We start from the raw sequence: 22,549 nt of genomic DNA, 5'->3' as shown, positions 1-22,549 counted from the left end.
GGCTGTGCTGCCGTTTGTGTGGGATCCATGCCAGTGCACCTGTGTGTGCAGAGCCACCGGCTTTCGCGTCAACTGGAGGCGTAAATTAGCTGGAACTGTTTCATTCGGCGGCGCTGGATTAGGAACCGGCCAGCCAGCGTGGACGAGATGTTGCCGTGGTCTTGTTTTGTACTCGGCTGCGCTGCCAGAGGAAAGGTGGTCGTCTCTGAAGCCAGATGGCCTCAGAGACAGAGAGAGATTGGAAGGGGAGAGAGACAGAGCTCCAGACAGGACACAGAGAACACATTCGACATGTCACCGGCTCTTTAGACGGGCGTTGGCTGCACGGCCGGCCTCCTGCAGTGGATCCTCGTTAAAGGAAGACCGAACACGCAGTCGGCCTGTTCGGAGGTCAAACTGTGCGGGACTCCGGTGACGGTCGCCCTCAGTGCTGAGCTGTGAACACGACAGCAGGCGGCAATGGGCAACGAATGGGTACAAGGGCAACTGCAGAGTTGCCTTTTGGAAGTGTGTGTGTGTGTGTGTGCGCGCAGCTGAACGTCTCCAGTTTGTTCCTGCCTTCAAAATAAAACACAAAAACAACAATAACTTAAGTCAAACAATAAGATTGAGGATCTCTTCTAGCAGCAAGCCGAGGCCGCCTCGACTCTGACGAGGCGGCTTCGACAAATGTAGCATGTTTTTGTTCTTATTTTAGGGGGAGGGGTGAAGTCAGCACCCCTCCCTCCCTCCCTCCCTCCCTCCCTCTTTGTCCAGTTTCTGTCATTCAGTCCGTGGGGACCCACAGCCCCCGCAGGAGGAGAGGGAGGGGAAGCCCCGCTGAGGCTCCAGTCCACCAAACGACACGGCCCCTCGCCGAAATCTTCCAGTCCTGCGTCCCAGCATGCACCTCTCCCCGCCGTAGCGCAGCCGGGCGGGAGTCTGTGAAGGAGGGGGCCGAAAGCGGGGGGGCTGATGGGGTGGCGGGGTGGTAGAGGAGGAGAGGTGGGCGCGGTCAGATGCAGGTGGACGGCTGTGCGGTGGGCTGCTGTTTGCGGCTCCTCAGGCCTCCGGACTTCTCCTTGTAGCCCGCACACATCTGCTGAGACACGTCCACCAGAGCGCTGGCCACCGCCAGACCTGCACAGAACACAGAACACAGGAACAGCAGGATTACAGGGCGACGACGCAGACATTCTCAAGCATCGATTTCTGTTCCAGAGGAGGACAAATCATAATCTATCATCATTTAGTCCGAGTAAAGGTGGAAAGAGACAATCGTTTTAAGGCGTCACAAGACAAATACAGACAGGTGATACTAATTGTAGTAATTTTGTGCAATAAGTAGACAATAGATAAACCTACCTTATAGTTTTATAGTCAGTAAAAAACACGATGCACAAAGAGATGTCAATCAAACTGAAGTTCAGTCGACATTCAGAAGAGGAAGCTCAGTCCTCTGTACGCTGAACGCTTTATGGAGCTGCATGACGACCAGCGGCGACTTTAGGAGCAATCAAACCTTAAACCTCAACTTAAAGCTGCTCTGTCTTTCATTGATCCATTTCTCTACTTCACTTCTATTTCCTTTGGCTTAGAGCCAGATTATCAGTCAGCATCAGCTCATTGAAGATGAGCCGCAGATCCATGAGTCTGCCAGAGAACACTGAAATGTGCATGTCTACACTGTAAAATGTTGTTTTTAACACGTTGATGGTTGATGGTCATTAAGATACTTTTAAACATTGAAATACCAACATTGACAGAAGTCTCAACAAATTAGGAATCAGTTGCGAAATAAATTTGGGGCAACGAATGACTGAAATAACTGCACTGAAAATGTTTTTCTTGTCGATTATTTCTTGCTTTTTAAATTCATTTGTGATTGATGAAAGTATTTTATATTGTCCTTTGTGTTTGCTACACCAATAAACAGGACGGTTCACAGCACTGAAAGGAGGCCGGATACAGATCTCAGACGGTCGACGGCGCTGACCTCCTCTCGGCTGTTTTGGAAAACCAGGAGGGCGGCCATTTTGGAAGAAGCTTAACCGTAAACGGACGCGCTGCGAGGTCGTGACGCTGGCGACAAGTCGGCAGCAGCCTGAGGGTTGAAAACGAACGCGGCCAGATGGGAAGCGAGTTAAAAGCACGATAACGGGGAGACGGTAGGAACACGGCGAACACGGCCTCAACAAACGCTGGCCGAGGGGAAGCTCCGCCGAGAGCCGAGGCGGTTCTGTTGTGACAAAAAGGACTACGTGGTAATTAATAGGGGCCTGCGGCACGCTGATGGTCTGGGGACTGCAACTGTGGGAGGCAAAGAGGCTGTGAAACACAGACGGGGAAGAAAAAGAAGACAGGACAAGGAATCAAGTTGAGTTCTTGTTTGAGTCCTTGAAGAAGACAGTAAGGAAGAAAAGGCAAGTGAAGTGCTTCGTCCTGGGTCCTATCAGACCGTCTCGGGAAAGAAAGATAAGGGAAACAGATGAAGGACGGATGGGAATGTAAAGAGAGACGGCAGAGGATGAGAGGAAGCTTAATCAGACAGAAGGAGGCAGAGAAAGAAGAGCGGCGAGCATGAAAAGACACCAGACTGCACTTTGCACCCAGAGCTCAGACAAGAAGAGGAGAAAGAGAACAATGAAAGTGGGAGAGAGACGACAACATGCAGAGAGAAAGATGAGGACGAGGGCAGCGGCCTTCATCTCACCACCAAGGACCGCGAGGACAGGATGAGGGAGAGGGAGACAGCGCCGCAGCGTCTTAAAGGCAATACGTCCGCGTCACATTATTGGCACAACCGTGAAACAACGACTGTAAACAGAGGAGACCACGGTCAACGCGATTGGTCGCCTCCGCTTTGATGATTTTCTCAGCGTCTCCCAACACGTATTCCATCACCTCCCATTCTTCTGTTCTGCCTCTGAGGATCGCCGGCTGTTTTTCTCTGCTCCCTCATTTGATGTGAGAGGATTTCACTGAAGAGGAAAACAACATTCTGCTCTGTTTGCACTGGAAGAGCCTCATTCCCTTTGTTTCATGAAGAGTCTGTCGAGCAGCGGTGCAGAGAGACGTCTCTGTGAAATGTATGTAATACGCAGTGTAGACAATGACAGAAAGTGCAAATATTTAATCTTCGATCTTATGTGTAAGACCTCGTCCCTACTATAAGCACAGCTGAATTAATCAGGTGGCCCCGGGGCGGACATTGGAGTTCAGACCCCCTCTGACCTCTGACCTCTCCAACTCCTGTGTGTCGACCACGAAGCCTCCAAGTTTACTTCAGTGCAACCAGCAGACTGTACTGCAGGCGGTGCCTTTATTATCCGCCTGCACTCCCACACAGGCTGTGTGTCACTGAGGTTCAGGCATTTCTCCAGGAACATAACGTGAGAACAATAACGTTCTAAAGGCCTTCGTCAGCGTTTTTCCGGTTCCCTCGTCTCGACGTGGTGGCTTTCTGAACAGATGCCTGACACAAGGTCAGTGGTTCACACAAGCTTGAGCGGTTTTAACTTTTGTTCAAATATAGATTACGTCAGTAAATCAGCGCTTGTGATGCTGAACCTTTTTAGGTTTCTTAAAGAGTTTGCTAACAGGAGGCTAAATGAGACGAGCGACCTTCATCACCTTCACGGCCTCGTTGTGTGCACTCGCGCTCATGTGACGCGGTGCAGTTAGCGCTTAGCTTTCCAGCCGAACGTTAGCCTTTAACTGCTGCTGATTGCAGCCACGCTTCAAACATGATAACAGTGGTGTTCATTTGTGAAGATTATCTTGCTGAACAAAACATGTAAGGATCAGAAATGTGTGTTTGCAATAATGCAAAATCCAATGGAAATATCCAATTGGCTTTTTATAGAGGGAACCGGTGACGCTAACTTCCGTGTTCCGTCATCCTGCAGCACTCTCTATATTAATAACACCAGCTTATGACGCAGAGACCCTCAGCACAGGGCTACAACATAAGTAAGAATCCAGGATCTACCTTGATGGGTGGTGTATTATAATTTCATGAATGCAATGAATCTAATTGCCAAAGAGGTCTGGAACCCAGTGGCCCACTGTCTGTTTATAGACCACCTATGAGTAAGCTGGCTACGTCTGCTTTGGTTCATGTCTCGGCCTCTCCAGTTCTCTCCAGAAAGAGGCGGCACACTTCGGTCGATACTTAGTCGTTTGTCTGACGGCAGAAACAGATAAATACACGATGTGAGAGAAGAACTGAACAGAAGACAGAGTATGAAGAGTTTTGACATGTGTGCTTTGTGTTGCAGAGATATCTACTGAAAGGAGCATGCTAACCAGCTAGCTTAGCATGAGGCCAGGTACTACACGTTGCACCTTCAACCAGAGGAAACAGTGTGTGCTCAGTGAGAACCTGTCGCAAAACAACCTAAATCTCTGGTGTGGACAGACGTCATCTGCAGACGGCGTAGCGATCTGAAGGATATGAAAGAAATAAGAAAAGGGAGTGAAAGTAAAAGAGCTTCAGCAGACGGAGGGAGGACAGGGGCTCAAGGAGAGGCGGTGTAAAAAGGTGAGCAACAATCAAACAAAGACGGATGAGGAATGAAAACAAGCGAAAGGTTTCAGCGGCTTCGTCTTACCAGACTGTCCTGGAGGAGGGATGCCGCCGGTGCCCCTGGGTAACCGCACAAAGATGGAGAGCACGGCGGCTTTGTTGCCGAAGCACGGCTCTAAGGCGATGGGCTTTGGGACGGACTGCGGAAAACAAAGAGAAAACAAAAATTACACATCACAACCCTCCCAGATCCTAGGGAACACACACACACACACACACACACACACACACACACACACACACACACACACACACACACACACACACACACACACACACACACACACACACACACACACACACACACACACACACACACACACACACGGAGGCTTTGCTGTTACTGTTCTTTGTGTCAGCAACATGCACAGAAACCACAAAAAGAAATAACTTGAGCTACACGGACTGATCTGTGGGCACAAATTGGATCCCCCCCCCCACACACACACATTCGCCCACAGTGCACAAATCCATGACAATAGACTGTGTGCAGCGCGGGGCTGCGACTGGATATCAAGTGGCGGTCCTGGGAGTGCAGATTTGTGTCGGCGGTGCACTCCTGTTTATCAGTAATTCATCCATATGTGGGGATGAGTTTCCCGCCGGATCTGCTGCCGCTCTCCCTCGTACAATATTCATGGTTTACCTCGACGGAGGCCATGGAGGACGCCGCCACCTCAACCGCATACAGATAGCTTCATATCTCTCTCTCTCTATTTCTATTTCATGAGCCGGACAGGAAACTGGGCCATGGCATGGTTTCACACACTCCTGACACTGCCTCTCAATGCGCACACACACACACACACACACACACATCCCCACCCACCCACTTCCGAACACAAGTCCCTTCCCACGGCGTTCTCTGGAGAGTTGAGCTTAACGCCCCAAGTGGCATTGCTGCAGGACTGTGACACACTAATTTCTCACACTGCAACACAGTTTTCACACTTACATGCAACTGTACACACACACACACACACACACACACGTTTCCCCGATTCATCACAGCTGTCTTACACGCACACTAAGTGTAAGTGTACACATGGGGAGCGGGGCAGGAATGATATTCAGGCTCTGACCCATTTTACACAATTATTCTCTGCTGCGTCTCTCTGAGGCTTACCTTTCATACCGGCTGTCACACAGGTAGCTGGGGAAGTGGCACAAAGACCTGGATGCCTCTGTGTGTGTGTGTGTGTGTGTCTGTGTGTGTGTGTGTGTGTGATGTTGTACCAGAGGGGGGATTCAGTATTTCTTCATGCTGCTACAGATGTGTGTTTATAGCACCTATAGGCTTTACTGTGCAACTGTCTGTTGAGAAAGGCGTTTTATCCTCTTATTTTCACATGTGTGTTCGTGGTTGAAACCCCTTCACAGACGTGCTCCTCGCTCAGTAAATGCGCTGTAATGTCCGCCTCATGTATCAATAAGCCCTCAAATGAGTTTTCTGTAAAAGCCACGACTGCAATCGTGCTCGGTGGGACACGTTTTATATTTTCATCACACTTGCTGTGTTCAGCGGTGCTTTCTAAGGCAGTGATTATGGTTCTCTGTGGGTCCACACAGAGTCGGTGTTATTGATAACTGTGACTGTAACAAAGAAGATGTGTAAACGTGTACTTTGAATATAAACGTATTCAAAGCTTTTATTGAGGTTTTAGTGAATGAAGTTTTGTGCAGTTTTGTGCAGCAAACTGTTATTTCACTGCAGTGAAAAAGCTAAACGCCAACAAATATGGATCGAAGGACAATATTTCAGGGCTTATCAAAGTCGGGCCGTGGACCGAAGTTGATAGTAAGAAGTAAATGATTATTACAGCTTGCTGTTTATGCCATTTTTATTGTTGTGAGGTAAAAATGCTCTTTAAATATGAATTTAAAAAATGATAATTTTTTCAATAATCTGAGAACAGTGGGCAGAGTTTGACACTCGTAAGAGACAATAAGTTATTAAGGTAAGAAAAGAAATGGAGAGGCAGAAAAAGTGGAACACAACAAAAGGCATTTCAAATAAGGGAATAAGGGATCTACCATTTTGCATTTTAACAATAAATTAAATTCATTACAATTGGTGTTATTGACTTTTGGGCTCTGGAGTTATTGAGAATGTTTGAATCACAATCCTATGTAACTATCAATGGAACCTACACATCTAATAACATTGATGATGTTAGTGTAGCCCGATCGGTACAAGGCTAACACAAGGCTAACACAAGGCTAACACAAGGCTAACACAAGGTTAACACAAGGCTAACACAAGGCTAACACAAGGCTAACACAAGGCTAACACAAGGCTAACACAAGGCTAACACAAGGTTAACACAAGGCTAACACAAGGCTAACACAAGGCTAACACAAGGCTAACACAAGGTTAACACAAGGCTAACACAAGGCTAACACAAGGCTAACACAAGGTTAACACAAGGTTAACACAAGGCTAACACAAGGCTAACACAAGGCTAACACAAGGCTAACACAAGGTTTAAACAGAATGAAATAGCTGCGCACTGTTCAAAGTTTTTGCAGAACTTGCTCTTGCGTTAGATCAGTCTTGTCTCTCACTCTCAGATCAGTCTTGCAAGTGTGTTTTAATCAGTTTCTTTTCCTCCTGCAACCAAGAGGGGAAGAAATGCCAAAGAAGCTAAGAAACCCCAACGATCATCTGTTTGCCTGCATTCTCTTCCAATTTCATTATTGCCGACTGCTTATGAATAGCCAGCATAAAGCTTTACACATAGCATGTGTGTCATCAGGAATATACTGAGAGTACGGATCCAACGTCTTTTCATTTCCAAGTCTGCTTGGATGTTGTACTCATACAACAGTGAGCAGAACTTTATATTCCGTCTGACAAGTGACTAAATGGACGAGAGCATTTATCAGCGATGAAAATGATGGAAAGAATACATGTTTCAAAACCAAAAACCAATTACTGAAACAGATAATGAAGCCAGCAAAATTACAAATGTATTACAAATGTGTGAAAGGGGCTTTCAGTGGTTTCAATATGGCTGCTGCCATATGAGTGTATAGTTATGCACACACTGTATCTTTGGACACAGACGGTTATTAAGAGGTGTGTTTGCTCTTCATGGATGCATGCAGCGTTACACCCCCCCCCTCCTCAAATAAAACTGAGAGGGGGAAAAACACCTTGAACAATTCAATTATCCAACTCTTTGTGCATGTGTATTTTTATTTAATTTTTTGCCTGAGATGTTCCCCAAAGGTAGTGTGTCTTCTCCCGTGGTCTTCTTCAGAGGCCTCGTGTGTTTCCCAGCAGATGCCTTTGTTTTATAGCGTCCCCCCCCGCCCCCCCCCAGCATCACTCCGGAGAGTTATAACCAGAGGTTTTGTTAAATTACCTCCAGTAATTAGCCCAGCACGTAGAATCGCTGCTGAGCGCGCACACACACACACACACAGGCTGATGTGGGCATACACTGCGGCTGCATGCTGCTCCGCTTTCATCTCCACTTCAGCAGCAGCTGGGGATGACTTTTCCTCCGCCAGCGCCGAGTCAAACTCTGCTGTGACTCACCAGGTACAGCCACTTCCACTGAGCCACTTTGATGACTTCTTCAGTTGGCTTCTCTTTGAGAAAGCAAGTGTTTTGTGAGCCCGCGATAATGAAGCTATATTGCAACGTATTTAAACGAAACAGAAAGTGATTTAGATCAACAGGATGAGTTTAAGTGAACTTTATCTTTTCATTTTGGTTCTTAAACTGAAACGCGAGGAGGACTCTTGATGTGAAACGGACGAGATAAGAGTGCAGCTCTACAAACCAATGCGAGTCAACAATGAGCAGCATCATCATCGCTGATAGAACTCAAACCAACACGACTCAGCAGCAGATCCTCTGAGAAAGACAGGACGTAAAAAACTGTGCTGACGTTTACAGTCTCGGATTATGGCAAAAAAAACAAAGCACCTTTTGTCTCCGCTCTCACCTCGATCCGTTTCTATTTGAACTGTTGAGGTGAAACTACTGGCTACCTGAAACATCTTATGCGTTCTGTACATGGAACAGTTCTTATCCAGGAGACCATTCGTTCTTCTGAAAGACGCCATAAATAACATCACAGACAAATCGACAGATATAAATAACACGTGGGACGTTACAGGTGCGGTTGTATCACGCCTCTACATCTGATATTCAGATCATCTGCCGTCTGCTGCCGCCTCCTGTTTGCTGCGCTTCCTCCTACGCGCATCTCAGCACAGCGGTGAGTCCGTCTGTTGGCTTCTGTGTTAATGACACACTTAATCATCACAAACCATCAGAATTGAGATTCCTCTGGTGTTTCATTTGACCTCACTTCTTTTGCCTGTAACTCGGCCAATCATGTAATTTAAGATTACCACATCGCTGCTGTTGTTTGAAACAGCTGTATGCTTTTAATTGAATACAATGTCTAGTGAGTGGAGGTAGACAGCTTGATAGAAGATCATGTTACCATAAACCAGACTGCTTCCTGCCCCCCCCCCCTTTATTTTGCATCAAATGTCCCGGTTTACTCTCGTCCCACGATGTCTATAAATACAAGCAGAGCAGAAAGGTAATCATCTGCCCGTGATGCCGGGGCCGCAAGCTCCATTTGGCAGAAGCCGAGTGAATATATCTCATCGGCGGAGCAAGTCTGGACTTCCCACCGAGGCGATAAAGAACTTTAATGATCTTCAGCTCGCTGTGCGGCGCCCGGCCCCCCGTACTCTCCGCTCGCGGGTCTTCATACACGACTGTAGCATCCTGATAAAACAGCATGGAAACAAGGGGAGGAACCCGCTGCGAGCCGCTCAGTCTCAGCCTGGGAGCAGATAGGACAGCGCGCGCTCGCCGTTCCAGCCGGTGAAGGCAGAGAAAGCTGAGGAGGTGAATCGAAATTGGATCTTCTGGGACGCTCCCGCCCTGATGAAGAGGAGGAGAGCAGGCCGGGAAGAATGGAAGAGAAGAAGAGTAGAGGTGGGAGAAGAAAAGGTAAAGCAGAGACGGAGGAGGAGGTGGACGGCGCTGGATTTCCCCACACACACACACACACACACACACACACACACACACACACACACACACACACACACACACACACACACACACACACACACACACACACACACACACACACACACACACACACACACACACACACACACACACACACACACACGGACAGATAAGGCCGACAGGAAACCACAGACAGCCGATAGGATCAGTGACGGGCTCGTAAATTAGAGGAGAACACCACAGCAAAGTAAGGATGTCAGACAGGAGACGAGAAGATACAAAGGGAAGGAAAGGGAGAAGAAGGAAAGGAAGGAGGAGGAAAGGAAGAAGGAGGACAGTGAAACTCGTAGAAGGCAAACACGTACGCTAGATCATTAAATCTGACAAAACAAAACAAAGTGAATCGAACAAACGATTGAACAGAGACGGGAAAAATGATGTGAAAAAACAGGTGAGAAGAGAAAAAAAGAGATGATGAATTGAAAAGAACATAGAAGATAAATAGAAAGTAAGGAAAAGGGACAAAGAGGGGACAAAAAGAAGAGACAGAAAACCTGAGGAAAAAGGAGAGGAAAGGTGTAAAACAGGTGAGAAGAGACAAAGACACGTAGACAAAGGAAAGAAGAAGAAAAAGGAGGATAAACCCAAAAGTGAAAGGAGAGAGAGAGAGAACTTTAATAAAATGAATAGAAGACAACCTAAAGTGAAAAAGGAGGAGCGAAAAGAGGACAAGATAAAAGTCTAAATGAAAAGCACAAAAATAAATCGCAAAGAACAGAGCCAAGAAAAGAAAAAGGACAAAAGAGAAGAAGACAGAAGAAGAGACGAAGAACATGAACAAAGGGGGGAAATAGAGAACAGAGGAACAAGAAAGAGGCAAAGAAGAGAAGAGAAGAGAAGAGAAGAGAAGAGAAGAGACGAGACGGAGCAGCGACTTGATGAGCCGCTGATCTTCCCGAGGGCCCTGCAGCCTCAGCCTGGAGTCACCGTGTGCTGGAGCCCGGCCCCTTGAGATGCATGGTCCCTGTCAAGAGCCGAGGGGCCCCGAGGGGCCCCGAGCCCCCCTGCTGAACCAGCCCTATAATCCTGTACTACATCTCATTCAGAGGCCATTCATCACACAGTGCACAGTCACAGCATTGCCCGCTGCGCCTGCCATTTCTATAACTCGGCACAATTCTGCTTTCTCAAGGTGCTCTGCTGCAACCGCCTCCGACCCGCCGGAGCGTCAAACTCTTCTCTTCAAGGGAGTCTTCTCCAGGACTCCAGCTCCGCTTCGTCTTTACCTTCAAATCGACCTTCTGCTACGTCAACGGGCCCGAGGTCGACTCTCAATCCGATAAACCGATTCTTCTGTGTTTGCATCTACTACAACACCACTGAGCTTCAACTCCACATTAAAATCCATCTCAATAGTTTTGCAACCAAGTCTGCCCTTGGCTCGGTGACAAAGAGTGCGATCAGAACATCCTGACAGCCAAAGAGTTGGTCATGTTATGGACCTCACACATCAAAGTCTGTTTACAGGTCGGCGGTGCTGCCGCATGAATAAAAGAAAGTCTTTTTGTGGCTCCAGAGGGAGCGGTGTGAAGTGTGTTTAATTGCCTTCAGTGATGTCAGTTGAGTCGGCGTCGCTCAGGGCAGAAGACGATGAAACAAATGTGTGGAGGTACAAAGACGTGAGCTCAGCACTGCTGCAGCCCGCTGCCATTCTCTGGAGGCCACGTCAGCGCAACGCACCCACATCTCTGACAAGACTGCCAGTGGTCGCGTTGCATTGTGGGTAATGCAGAGCGCCAGTTTTTGACTAGGAAAAAGAAGTTGTCCAAAATGCCTGTCTGTCATGAGTCTGACTCGGGCCGGGGTTACACGTTCAATAGGTTTCTCAACGTGACTTTTGTCATCCGATCACGGCAGGACGCCGCGTTAACTGTCCAGTCTGCGCGCTGCAAGATCGGACCCGGCTCGCATTGGTGTGCCGAGGTGGCCTGGATCAGAACTCAGTGAGGCTTGGACAGTGAGCAGCAAATATAACTTTTATTGACAACAATTTACAGGTAAAGGAAATGTGTTCATCCAGCGTTTTACAGCCGCTCCTCTGACCATGAAATATATCTGATCAGCAAGTCTCATTGAAGTGTCAATGAAACAAGAGACAGAGGGTCAAGTGGTTCTGAAGAGCAAAGCTGCAGCTGTGCTGATTGTTACCAAAGGTCAACAGAAGCCCTCAGTAGAACTGATAAATACAGGCGACTAAGTGCTGCACTGGATTACAGGGTCCATCTTTCCAAATCTCACTCTCTCTCACACACACACACACACACACACACACACACACACACACACACACACACACACACACACACACACACACACACACACACACACACACACACACACACACACACACACACACACACACACACACACACACACACACACAGAGTTAATGGCCCGGGCGTCTCAGATTTCTGCCTCCTCTCTGATACAGTGGAGGTGGAAGACGTTTGCTTTGTCGTGCTCACAGCATTGATGCAAATATATATTCTAAAAGCTAAAGAGCTGCTGGCATTTTTATGGGAACTAGCTTTCTACCTGTGGAGGCAGATTACTGTGACGGATTGTGTTTACACATAATGGACAGATGGACAGACTTTATTTCAGACTCAGGGTCCAGAGAGACAAATACATAAAAGGACAAACACAAACAATAAAAGCAGCAAGGCGTTTTTGAATGCTTTGAGCATTCAAACGATGGTGGTGGCAGGAGCTTCATAGAACGATATCTACAGACCTCAGCATGACCAGATACCACGAGTTATACAATGTGTTTGTGATTTGGAAGTATGAGACTTTTGTTTTCTTAGTAAAGAAACACATTCAAATGAATTATCTCAAGACAAACAACAATTAAAGACACGACAAGTAATGAACGCAAAATATTACACAAAGGCGAACATGTGAACCAAACGTTTGCCGTGTGATTCCTTCGTCACTTGATGAATATTGTATTCACTTGTTATATTGTTGAAAACTTTGGTTTAGTTTAACACTCCTTCTGTAGCTTGACTAAAACAATAGTAACGCACCCAACAACCTAAAGGTGAGGGTTTGTGTCTGCTCTTTAAGGGGTTAAATACAATTCCAACTTGTGTCATGTGACTCAAATCTTAACTGCAGGACCTTCATTAAAACCTTGAACCCTGTGACCTGGTGTAATGAAACACAGTGCCAGCAGCAGCATGAGCGGTTCTGAAGTTAGAGCGACGGAAGCTTCACTTCTGTTTGAATGACTTCGTACCAACGAGCCGTACGTCCGTATCGACAGACTTCGCCACCTTTTGATTTCTCCGTCAGTGTTTCACAAATACAGACGGTCCGACGCACCACAGCACGACGAGTCCTGACTTTCACAGTGTCCCCTCATCTTCTTCATTTTCATGCCAGCAAACACTTCCTGCGCGTAGGCGTTAAAGAATTATTCATTTTCCAAATGAAGAATATCTCAATGTTGGCATGAAGCTCTTATCTCATTTCTAAGTATAGCATCCTAATCTACAAGACTCTCATCTGCATGTGTTTAACTCCAGGGTTAACTGCATTCCTTCTCATTAGAATTCACAGCCTATCCACAATAACTGGTGTAACAGCCCACTGGCATCATCATCATCGGGCCCTCACGGGGTCCCAGCTGAATGTAGACTGCGTTGACCCTCATTGGGTGTACTAGACCTGCACTACACTACAAACCTCTTCCTCCTAAGAGAGCCTCCTGGGCTTGTTGAAAACTAACGGAACCACCATTAAGAGCTTAGACTGAGACATGACGTAAAACAGATGGTGTGAAGAATATCTACCAACACATACTCTGAGACATACGGGTTCCAAAGGGGTTCTTCCTGAAGGGCCGAGGTTCTTTGCAAGACTTACAGCCAAAGAACCCTTTTTGGAAGAAAGGGTTCTTCAGGGTCTGTTGGAAGCATGGGTGTTAAAGATCCTCGCAAGTGCAAATGAAAAGCAGTCGATGCAAAAGATATTTAATAATTGACCAACGTTTCGGGTTTTTACCTTGAAGAAGTCTGTCAAAATGTTGATAAATTATGGAACATCTTCTGAGGGTAAAAGTGTAAAGTTCATGTGTGGACACGATTGAGAATCCGCAATGTGTTATATTTTAACTTTAGTTGTTAAAACAGGAGAGCAGGAGTCTTACAAAACATTGGACCTGAAGTTTAGGAGTAAAACTCAGCACCTCTGCAACACCTCTCCTCCCCTTCGTGGGTTCTCCATGAAACCCTCGCAATATAAAAGAGAGTTCTTGGTAGAACCCAGGGGGTGGGTTTAGGAGGAAAGGTTCTGGAAAGAACCTCTAGAGAGACTTCTGGGGGGAACCATTACACCAAAGAAGGTTCTCTGTAGAACCTCTCATAGCAGGATCTGAGTGGAACCTTCCATAGATGGTTCTAGGTGTAGCCCTTTATGTTGGGCTCTAGGTGGAACCCTCTGAAAGGGTTTATAAAGGTTCCACTAGGAACCAAAAAGGGGGTCCTGTATTTGTAAGAGAGGACGGCGGACTGTAATCACAAACTGCCGTCGACAGGAAGAAGACGGAGCGACGGCACCGATGACGGATGGAGCTTCCTGTCAGCCCAGAAGAAGAAACAGGGAGCTCTCCGGGGTTTAGATAAAAAGGTCTGCGCTCACCTTGACGTTTCCTCCGATCAGGTCAGGTGGCTCGTCGTCCGTCTCCAAGGCGACGTTGATGGTGGCGAAAGGCCGGCTGGCCATCTGTTGCATCTCCCTCAGCAGTTGCTAGGGAGGAGGAGGAGGAGGAGGAAGAGGAGGAGGAGGAGCAGACAGATAAGCAGACTGTTCGTTGTCACTGCACAGCAGGTCTTTCACTGCTGGATAGAATGTATTCACACACTGTTGTTTTTAAAGGACTACTTCACACACAACTTGAAATCGAGGAGGCGATGATGGAAGAAATACTTTTACTGAAGAAACAAAAGATCAATATACTGTTCTGCTGGTAGAACTCATCACTGTGACAGTACAGACAATCATTTAATCAATTCAGAATGTGAATACATTCATCAGTGCAGCTTTAAGTTTGGGAAGTGGAAGTTATCATTAACCAGGACGATGCTTTCAATGCTTTCTAGCTTCTGTACTTCCTGTTGGCCACCAGTAAAAAGTGTGTTTTATAAGCACATTGTTTTGCGTAGTTGTCAGATTAATATGGTGGAGTGAAAAGTATTTCTTAATTTCCCTGTTAAATGTTGTGTCATGGTACTAGTGCAGTAAAGTACCCTTTTAAAGTGTACTTGAGTAAATGTACTTTAAACGTAGACCCAAAGACCCCAGACCCAAAGACCCCAGACCCAAAGACCCCAGACCCAAAGACCCCAGACCCAAAGACCCCAGACCCCAGACCCAAAGACCCTAGACCCAAAGACCCTACACCCAAAGACCCCAGACCCAAAGACCCCAGACCCAAAGACCCTACACCCAAAGACCCCAGACCCAAAGACCCTAGACCCAAAGACCCTACACCCAAAGACCCCAGACCCAAAGACCCTACACCCAAAGACCCCAGACCCAAAGACCCCAGACCCAAAGACCCTACACCCAAAGACCCCAGACCCAAAGACCCTACACCCAAAGACCCCAGACCCAAAGACCCCAGACCCAAAGACCCCAGACCCAAAGACCCCAGACCCAAAGACCCCAGACCCAAAGACCCCAGACCCAAAGACCCTACACCCAAAGACCCCAGACCCAAAGACCCTACACCCAAAGACCCCAGACCCAAAGACCCTACACCCAAAGACCCCAGACCCAAAGACCCCAGACTCAAAGACCCCAGACCCAAAGACCCCAGACCCAAAGACCCTACACCCAAAGACCCCAGACCCAAAGACCCTACACCCAAAGACCCTACACCCGCCCGCCTCAACAGTTTGTAGTTAATCTGCTGAGCGTCTTCATCCTCCTGTGAGGCTGTCGATTGTGTCTATTGACTTGCTCGCCTTTCCTCTCTTAATTAAATGCATTATAATCATATCCTCAGCAAGGGAAAGTCTCTTTCTCTCTCCAGCACAGCCTGAGAAGAGAAAAGAAATGTCTCACTGCAACGTCCCGGGTTCTCTTTGTGGAGCGAGCCAGCTCATTAAATTCCTGCATGCGTCTGAAGCCTGAAGCCAAATCTCCCAACGCTCCTCTGTGCTGAACCAGCTGGCGAGGAGGAGACCAACCTCTCCTTTCCCTGAGCCACTACTTTAAAAAAGAGCGATTTAACATTGAGGGAATATGCTTTTTCACATTCCTGCCGACTAATAAATGAGATCGATACCATTTTTTATACACATTAAATATGCGGCTACAGCCAGCGGCTGGTTAGCTTAGCAATAAAAAATAAAAAATCTGGAATATGGGGAACTGCTCGCCTGGCTCTGCACAAAGGCAGCAACATGTGCCAGCCTGGCAGCATCACTAAAGCTCGCTATTTAACATTATACTCGGACTTCTGTGAGCTTACCTTTGACTCAGCCAGGCTAGCAGTTTCCCTCCGTTACCAGTCTTTATGCTAAGCTAACGGCACATTCATATTTAAAGGATAACACAGAGTGCTCAACGGGCCATCAAGCCTCTAAATTTAGTGGCCAAAGTACACTTTCTGTGGCCCAAATGTAAACTATGTTTCATAAACATTTAACACAACCTTTCTACTACGACACTTGCATAAATAAAAAGATATTAACAGAATGAAAATATATAATTATTTATCTAAATTGAAAACTCTTCGTTCATTGTGGAACTAAAAAGGAGCCGATGAACCAACCTTTACCTGCAGGTGACCTGATTAACATGGAGTCCATCTTGTTGTCCAACAAATAACATATTATTATCTATTTTGATAACGAGTCATGCAAGTCATTTATATGCGCAATTACAGCTTCTCAGATACGAGTCTAACCGTCATTTTACTTCATTTCATGTTTTTTTTTGACAGTTCACAAGAATAGTGGAGCAGTTTTTCAGACATCACTTCTCCTTTAATTGGGACGGCAATCATTATTCCTGACATTTTATGAACCAAAGGATGAATCAATTAATCACATTGGCAGATGAATCGGTAAATTATTCACACTGCAGCCACTTTAATGTCATCTGATGGAGGATGGTGCACAACCTACTTGGATACTGCATGAATTAATATTAAGATATTTCAGTGAGTGAGTGAGTTAATAAAACATGAAAGTGCTTTATGAAACAAAACAGAAATAATTGTGGAGGAGATTAAGAAATGACAAGCTACAACCAGACGAATAGAAACGCTGTAATGCAGAATAGAACAATAACAACCATGAAGTATGAATGGATCCCAGCACAAAGCCTCATTACCGCGAACATGAATATGAACAGGCTGAAGCCTCCGACGTGCCCGGTGCAGCGTCTTGTTGCCGCCACAGCAGCCGCCGCGCAGCAACAAATGAAAACACAAATGAGCACGTCATTGTGCCGAGTCTCCGATCTGTCACGATTAGACGTCCCACCGTGTGAAGCGTCCGAGAGCCAGAACATGCAGCCCGAGTGGTGCGATGACTGTGAGCACCCTGGGACTCCGCCACCAAGCTCAGCACCACGGGCGACCGGGCCTTTGGCTCGGCAGCTCCACGCCTATGGACCAGATCCCTGACCACCTAAGGGCAACACAGACCCTGGTCTCTTTAAGACCGGCCTAAAAACCTTTTTATTCAGACCTAAATCACTGTCAGTTATTTCTTTTGTGTTTCTGTTCATTCACTGGTGTTTATTTTAACTATGTTTTTACTATGTTTTTACTGTGTTTTAACTGTGTTTTTACTTTGTTTTTACTGTGTTTTAACTATATTTTTACTATGTTTTTACTTTGTTTTTACTGTGTTTTAACTATGTTTTTTACTATGTTTTTACTTTGTTTTAACTATGTTTTTACTATGTTTTTACTGTGTTTTAACTATGTTTTTACTATGTTTTAACTATGTTTTTACTATGTTTTTACTATGTTTTTTACTATGTTTCTACTATGTTTCTACTATGTTTTTACTATGTTTTAACTATGCTTTTTACTATGTTTTTTACTATGTTTTTACTATGTTTTTACTATGTTTTAACTATGCTTTTTACTATGTTTTAACTATGCTTTTTACTATGTTTTTACTATGCTTTTTACTATGTTTTTACTATGTGCTGGCTCTGTGGCACTCTGAGATTTTTTTAAAATGAAAAGTGCGTTACAAATAAAATGCATTATTATTTATTATTATCTTGCACTGGAGTCCCGGCTTTGACACAAATTACAAGCCATTAACACGAACTCTCGTTAAGCACAAATAAATTCTGCGACTTTCTGGCCGACCGACCGGAGCTCAACACTCAGTCAGTCAGGTTTCACTCCGAGGGAAGACAATGGACCTCATGGCTGAAAGAAGTTCTCGCAACTTCATTCACAATGACGCAACGGGCCGAGCACATCGCAGTCTGCATCCGTTTGGCAAACAGCATGCAGAAGAAGTGAGAATCTGCATGCAGACACATCCGTTTTCATAATCGGAGCTCCTCTATAAGCACAATGCCACAGGATTGATTTACTGGATAAAGAGCAGATGGAGGAGCATCTGAATGTTGCAGTAAACACACTTTATAGATTCAGTCCAGCACCGCCGGCACCGTCGGCACCGTCGGCACCAAACACCCCCGCAGCATCAGATCCAACGTTTGTCATTCATTTGTTTGTTTTACCCGTCGTGTTAATCCTGTCACCATTAGCTTCACTAAATATAAATAACAACAATGTAATGCAGTCTCAAGTATAAAAGACATTTTCACACTGACAATAACTACCGTCTGCGACTGGAAATGACTTCTTTGAGTCTGAACCAAAGAAAACATGTGAGGGCTGTAGCATGACATCAGCATGGATCCTGTATCCATGGCCACAACAACAACAACAACAGAGAGCCAGAACAATGTGCTCAACAACAATACCGTTAACAGGGTTGACGAGAATGTAGTCCTTTTACAACATGGGTCCTTCTAGCAAAGTGTTGGCCCTCATTCTGTTCTGCTATGAGAACATTTCACCCTCAGAATCCCCTCCTGAGGTCTGGGAACATCTTCTCATCACTGCAATCGAGTCCAACACACCATCTGCTGCTACATCACCAACATTCTGATTGAATTGTTTATGTGCCGACAGAAATGCTGGCCAGAAACTACAGCAAACTACCTGAACAAAAGACCTGATATCGTTTAGTTATAAGTGATGCGTTTTCAAAATGAAGTCCTCAAACCTACAGTTTACAGTCGTGTCCCGAATGACCACACTGAGCAGCTGGCCAGATGTTTCACACCAGAGGGACCAGAGGAGGGCTGCAGGCGAGAGAGAGAGAGAGAGAGAGAGAGAGAGAGGAGAGAGAGAGAGAGAGAGAGCGAAGAGAGAGCGAGAGAGAGAGAGAGGAGAGAGAGAGAAGAGAGAGAGAGAGAGAGAGCAAGAGAGAGAGAGAGAGAGAGAGAGAGAGAGAGTGAGTGTGTGAGTGTGTGTGTGTGAGAGAGTGAGTGAGTGTGTGTGAGAGAGTGAGTGAGTGAGTGTGTGTGTGAGAGTGAGTGAGTGAGTGTGTGTGTGTGAATATCTGACTGCGGCAGAGCCAACTCTGCATAAATAAAACTAATTATGAGACGTGTGCACAGAGACGGGCACACACATGGAGGCAGGTAGTTCGGAGATTCCGGCACATGAGCAGTCACGTACGTGTGGGAAGGTTTTCATGAATGAAATGAATTCTCTGGAACACACACACGGAGCGGGGAATTGGAAAATGGCACGAGCTAATGTTCCTGCAGGTGAAGTTAGCATGTTTGAATAAAATGCACATCACAGAAAATATGAATACATAAATAATGATAAGCTAACATGAGTGAGAACACACAAGTGCCACAACAATTACATCATATACATATATATCTATCACAAATTATCTTTGGCCAGTTGGGGCCCACACACCATCACACTGTAATATACGTGTGAGTGTTTATCGCTCACATACACGCTGAAAGAAGACGTGCGAGGGAATCGTGTTCTCAAAGCGAGCAGCCGAAGAGATCGAGTGCGTCAGCAGAGAAAAAGAGCAAGAGACAGGAGAGAAACAGAAGAGAAGGGAAATGAGACGAGAGAACGAGGGAGGAGACGGACGAGAGACGACAAACACACGGTGAAGGACCATTTATTTATTGATGCGTCTGTTTAAAAATGCTGTCGCTGGAAGAGCTCTCAATCATCCTTCAGCATCACTGAAGGAAAACTGGAGCGAGAATCATGGAGAGGGCGGGAGGGAAGGAGGGAGGGAGGGGGGGAGGGAGGGGGGAGGGGGGGAGGAAGGAAGGAAGGAAGGAAGGGAGGGAAGGAGGGGGGGAGGGAAGGAAGGAGGGGGAGGGGAGGAAGGAAGGAGGGGGGAGAGAAGTTGGGAGGGAAGGAAGGAGGGAGGGAGGGAGGGAGGGGGGAGGAAGGAAGGAAGGAAGGAAGGGAGGGAAGGAGGGGGGGAGGAAAGGAAGGAGGGGGGAGGGGAGGAAGGAAGGAAGGAAGGAGGGAAGGAAGGAGGGAGGGAAGGAGGAAAGGAAGGAGAGGGGGAGGGAAGGAAGGAGGGGGGAGGGAGGGAAGGAAGGAAGGAAGGGAGGGAAGGAGGGTGCGAGTGACCTTCACTGCTCCCTCTCTCCTTGCCTTTCACTTCAGGATTGATCACCTCAGAAGTAAGCCTTTTGTTCTGGCAGCTCTCTTGGAATCTTAAAGCATCGCTCTGGTTAATCTTCAGGGGCCTCGCAGCGCTACAAAGAACACCGTTGACGTTGCTGCCTCCGCACACAGGAAACAGTTTCCCATTCATGTCCGCATGCCTTCGTTCATTTGCATCATGATCTGGAGCTCAGGCAACGCCGATAGCTTCCTTGTTGGCAAAGTTATCACGTGCAAATTATAAATCGTACGCCAGCAAACAAACAGGAATCCACATTCCAGTACATAATCTATATGACATATAGAGTTGAACTGCATAGATCTGCACGTTGCTATTCGAGTCAGTACCGGCCTGATATTTGTATCCGTGCATCCCTCCAGCTCACCGATAAAAAACAATTGCTATTACAATATTTTATTGACTTACGCCCTTGAAAGGTATAATTCCCTGCTCAGTGTTCTGTCCTGCATTATTTAGAAGCTGCTTTAGACTCATGCGGTCGGATCAGCAATGGTTTCAAGGGAGAATTTTACTGTTCAATCATCTCAGCACTGCAGCACAGACTTTCATTAGCTTTGCTTTAAAATCATAATTTTTTTACGGCTTAATGCCGTTTCGGGGAACTGCAGAGAATTAGTGCAGTATTGTTTGTTTTTTTATGGGCAGCTCTTTAGAGTTATGAGCAAATGAAATAAGAGGATTTAATGAAATGTTTCTCTAAATGGAGTGAAAGTGTAATAAAGTCTGATCCTGTGATAATACATTTCCTGATGATGTAGTACATCATTACATTATAAGGACTAGGAGTTCTCCAGTGATCATAATATGTCTGGAGAGGTTATTGTATTCGCTGCTAATTGACTACATTAGCATGTTCCATTACGACAGCTCTGGCCCATTAAGAGGGGCACAGATTTCTACGTCATCAACCCACCGAGAAAAGGCGGAGTCACACGGCAGCACGCTGCAGGGGGAACGCGGTGGGGGAGTCGCTGGAACGAGACGCCGCCTGTGAGCCGACAGCTCAGAGTGGGAGGTGGGAGGGGCGGCGGCACGAGGGGGCGGGCAGAACGGGGGCGGGGTCACTTTGACCGATCAAACACCACCTGCAGCAGACCAAATATGGTCACTTCCGTTCACCGGTTGCAAAAAGTCAAGATGGCGACGGCCAAATCGCCGAACTTGAGGCTTCATAACGGCGGTCCACAAAGCAGCGGGTGACGTCACGATGATTACGTCCACTTCTTATACAGCGTGTGGTCCTAACATCCCCGACAGCTGAGACAAACATCCGTCTCATGTTTGCTTCAATGAACGCTTTCTTCCTCAACTTCTTAGACTGTTTTCTTTGTTTGCCAAAAAAGCAGAAAGTCTGTGATTTCATTTGTAGACTGCCAGAAGACAAACAAACCACCCGTACAGCAAAAATAAGATATTAAATGATATAAAATTCATCAGCTGAATATTTCTTACACCACAATTTCCCCCGGAGAGCCACGTGGCGTTCCGGCGCGCAGTCAATCATCATGAGAAGTTTGGTTGAAGTGTGCTGGTGCTTCAGAGAGAGGGAGGAGCAGCGGGGGGGATAATATCTGCATTTTGTTCACATGCAGAGCAAGACCCACAAGTGACAGTAACAGTTGTTAATAAAGTGCTGGGATGACTCCAACAGCAAGCAGTGTCCCGAGTTCCTTATATTTCATAAAGCAATGATGCACTTTTGCAGCACAATGCCAGTGCAGCTCACTGTACCGCTGAGCCTGCACAGAGACCACGGCCTCAGAAATCTGCCTCCAAGGGCGCAATTATTCTTACCGAGTGCCGGCACGGTTGAACCCAATTTCAAGGGTGCACAACGGTAACACTGATCCACCTCCAGCTTCAGACAGCATTACAACAGTTCTTTCAAGAGACCGAGAATATCACGCTTCCTGGGTCTACAAGGATCTTTTTTAATACCGTAGCTGATGCCTTTTCATCAAGTGGCCTCAAATGAGAAGAATGTTTAATGAGCAAATGAGAAGAAGAGTTAGAGTGGCTTCATGTTTGCCAAGTCTCTACACTTGGGGAATGAATTTCAATCGGACAATTACTCAAATTTGATGAATTTATGACCTAGAAGCAACAGTCGAGGGTTTATGCACGACTTCTTTCTCATGTCTTGTTAAAATGAACAAAGAAGAAATCACTGTGTGTGTG

General features: G+C 46.4%; 1 protein-coding gene across 1 annotated transcript in view; it reads right to left on the bottom strand.

Moving 5' to 3' along the window:
- Window positions 1-936: 936 nt before the first annotated feature.
- atrn (attractin) overlaps window positions 937-22,549 on the bottom strand; it is a 92,251-nt gene continuing 70,638 nt past the window's right edge. Inside the window, exons 27-29 of the mRNA XM_079286606.1 lie at window positions 14,280-14,387; window positions 4,593-4,707; window positions 937-1,119 (exon numbers count right to left, since the gene is read on the bottom strand). Coding sequence (XP_079142732.1) covers window positions 995-1,119; window positions 4,593-4,707; window positions 14,280-14,387 — 348 coding nt within the window. The 3' untranslated portion in view covers window positions 937-994. The remainder of the gene's footprint in view (window positions 1,120-4,592; window positions 4,708-14,279; window positions 14,388-22,549) is intronic.

Source organism: Melanostigma gelatinosum (genome assembly GCF_949748355.1).
Source record: "Melanostigma gelatinosum genome assembly, chromosome: 16".
Taxonomy (NCBI): Eukaryota; Metazoa; Chordata; class Actinopteri; order Perciformes; family Zoarcidae; genus Melanostigma; species Melanostigma gelatinosum.
This window is presented reverse-complemented; position numbering and strand designations above follow the sequence as displayed.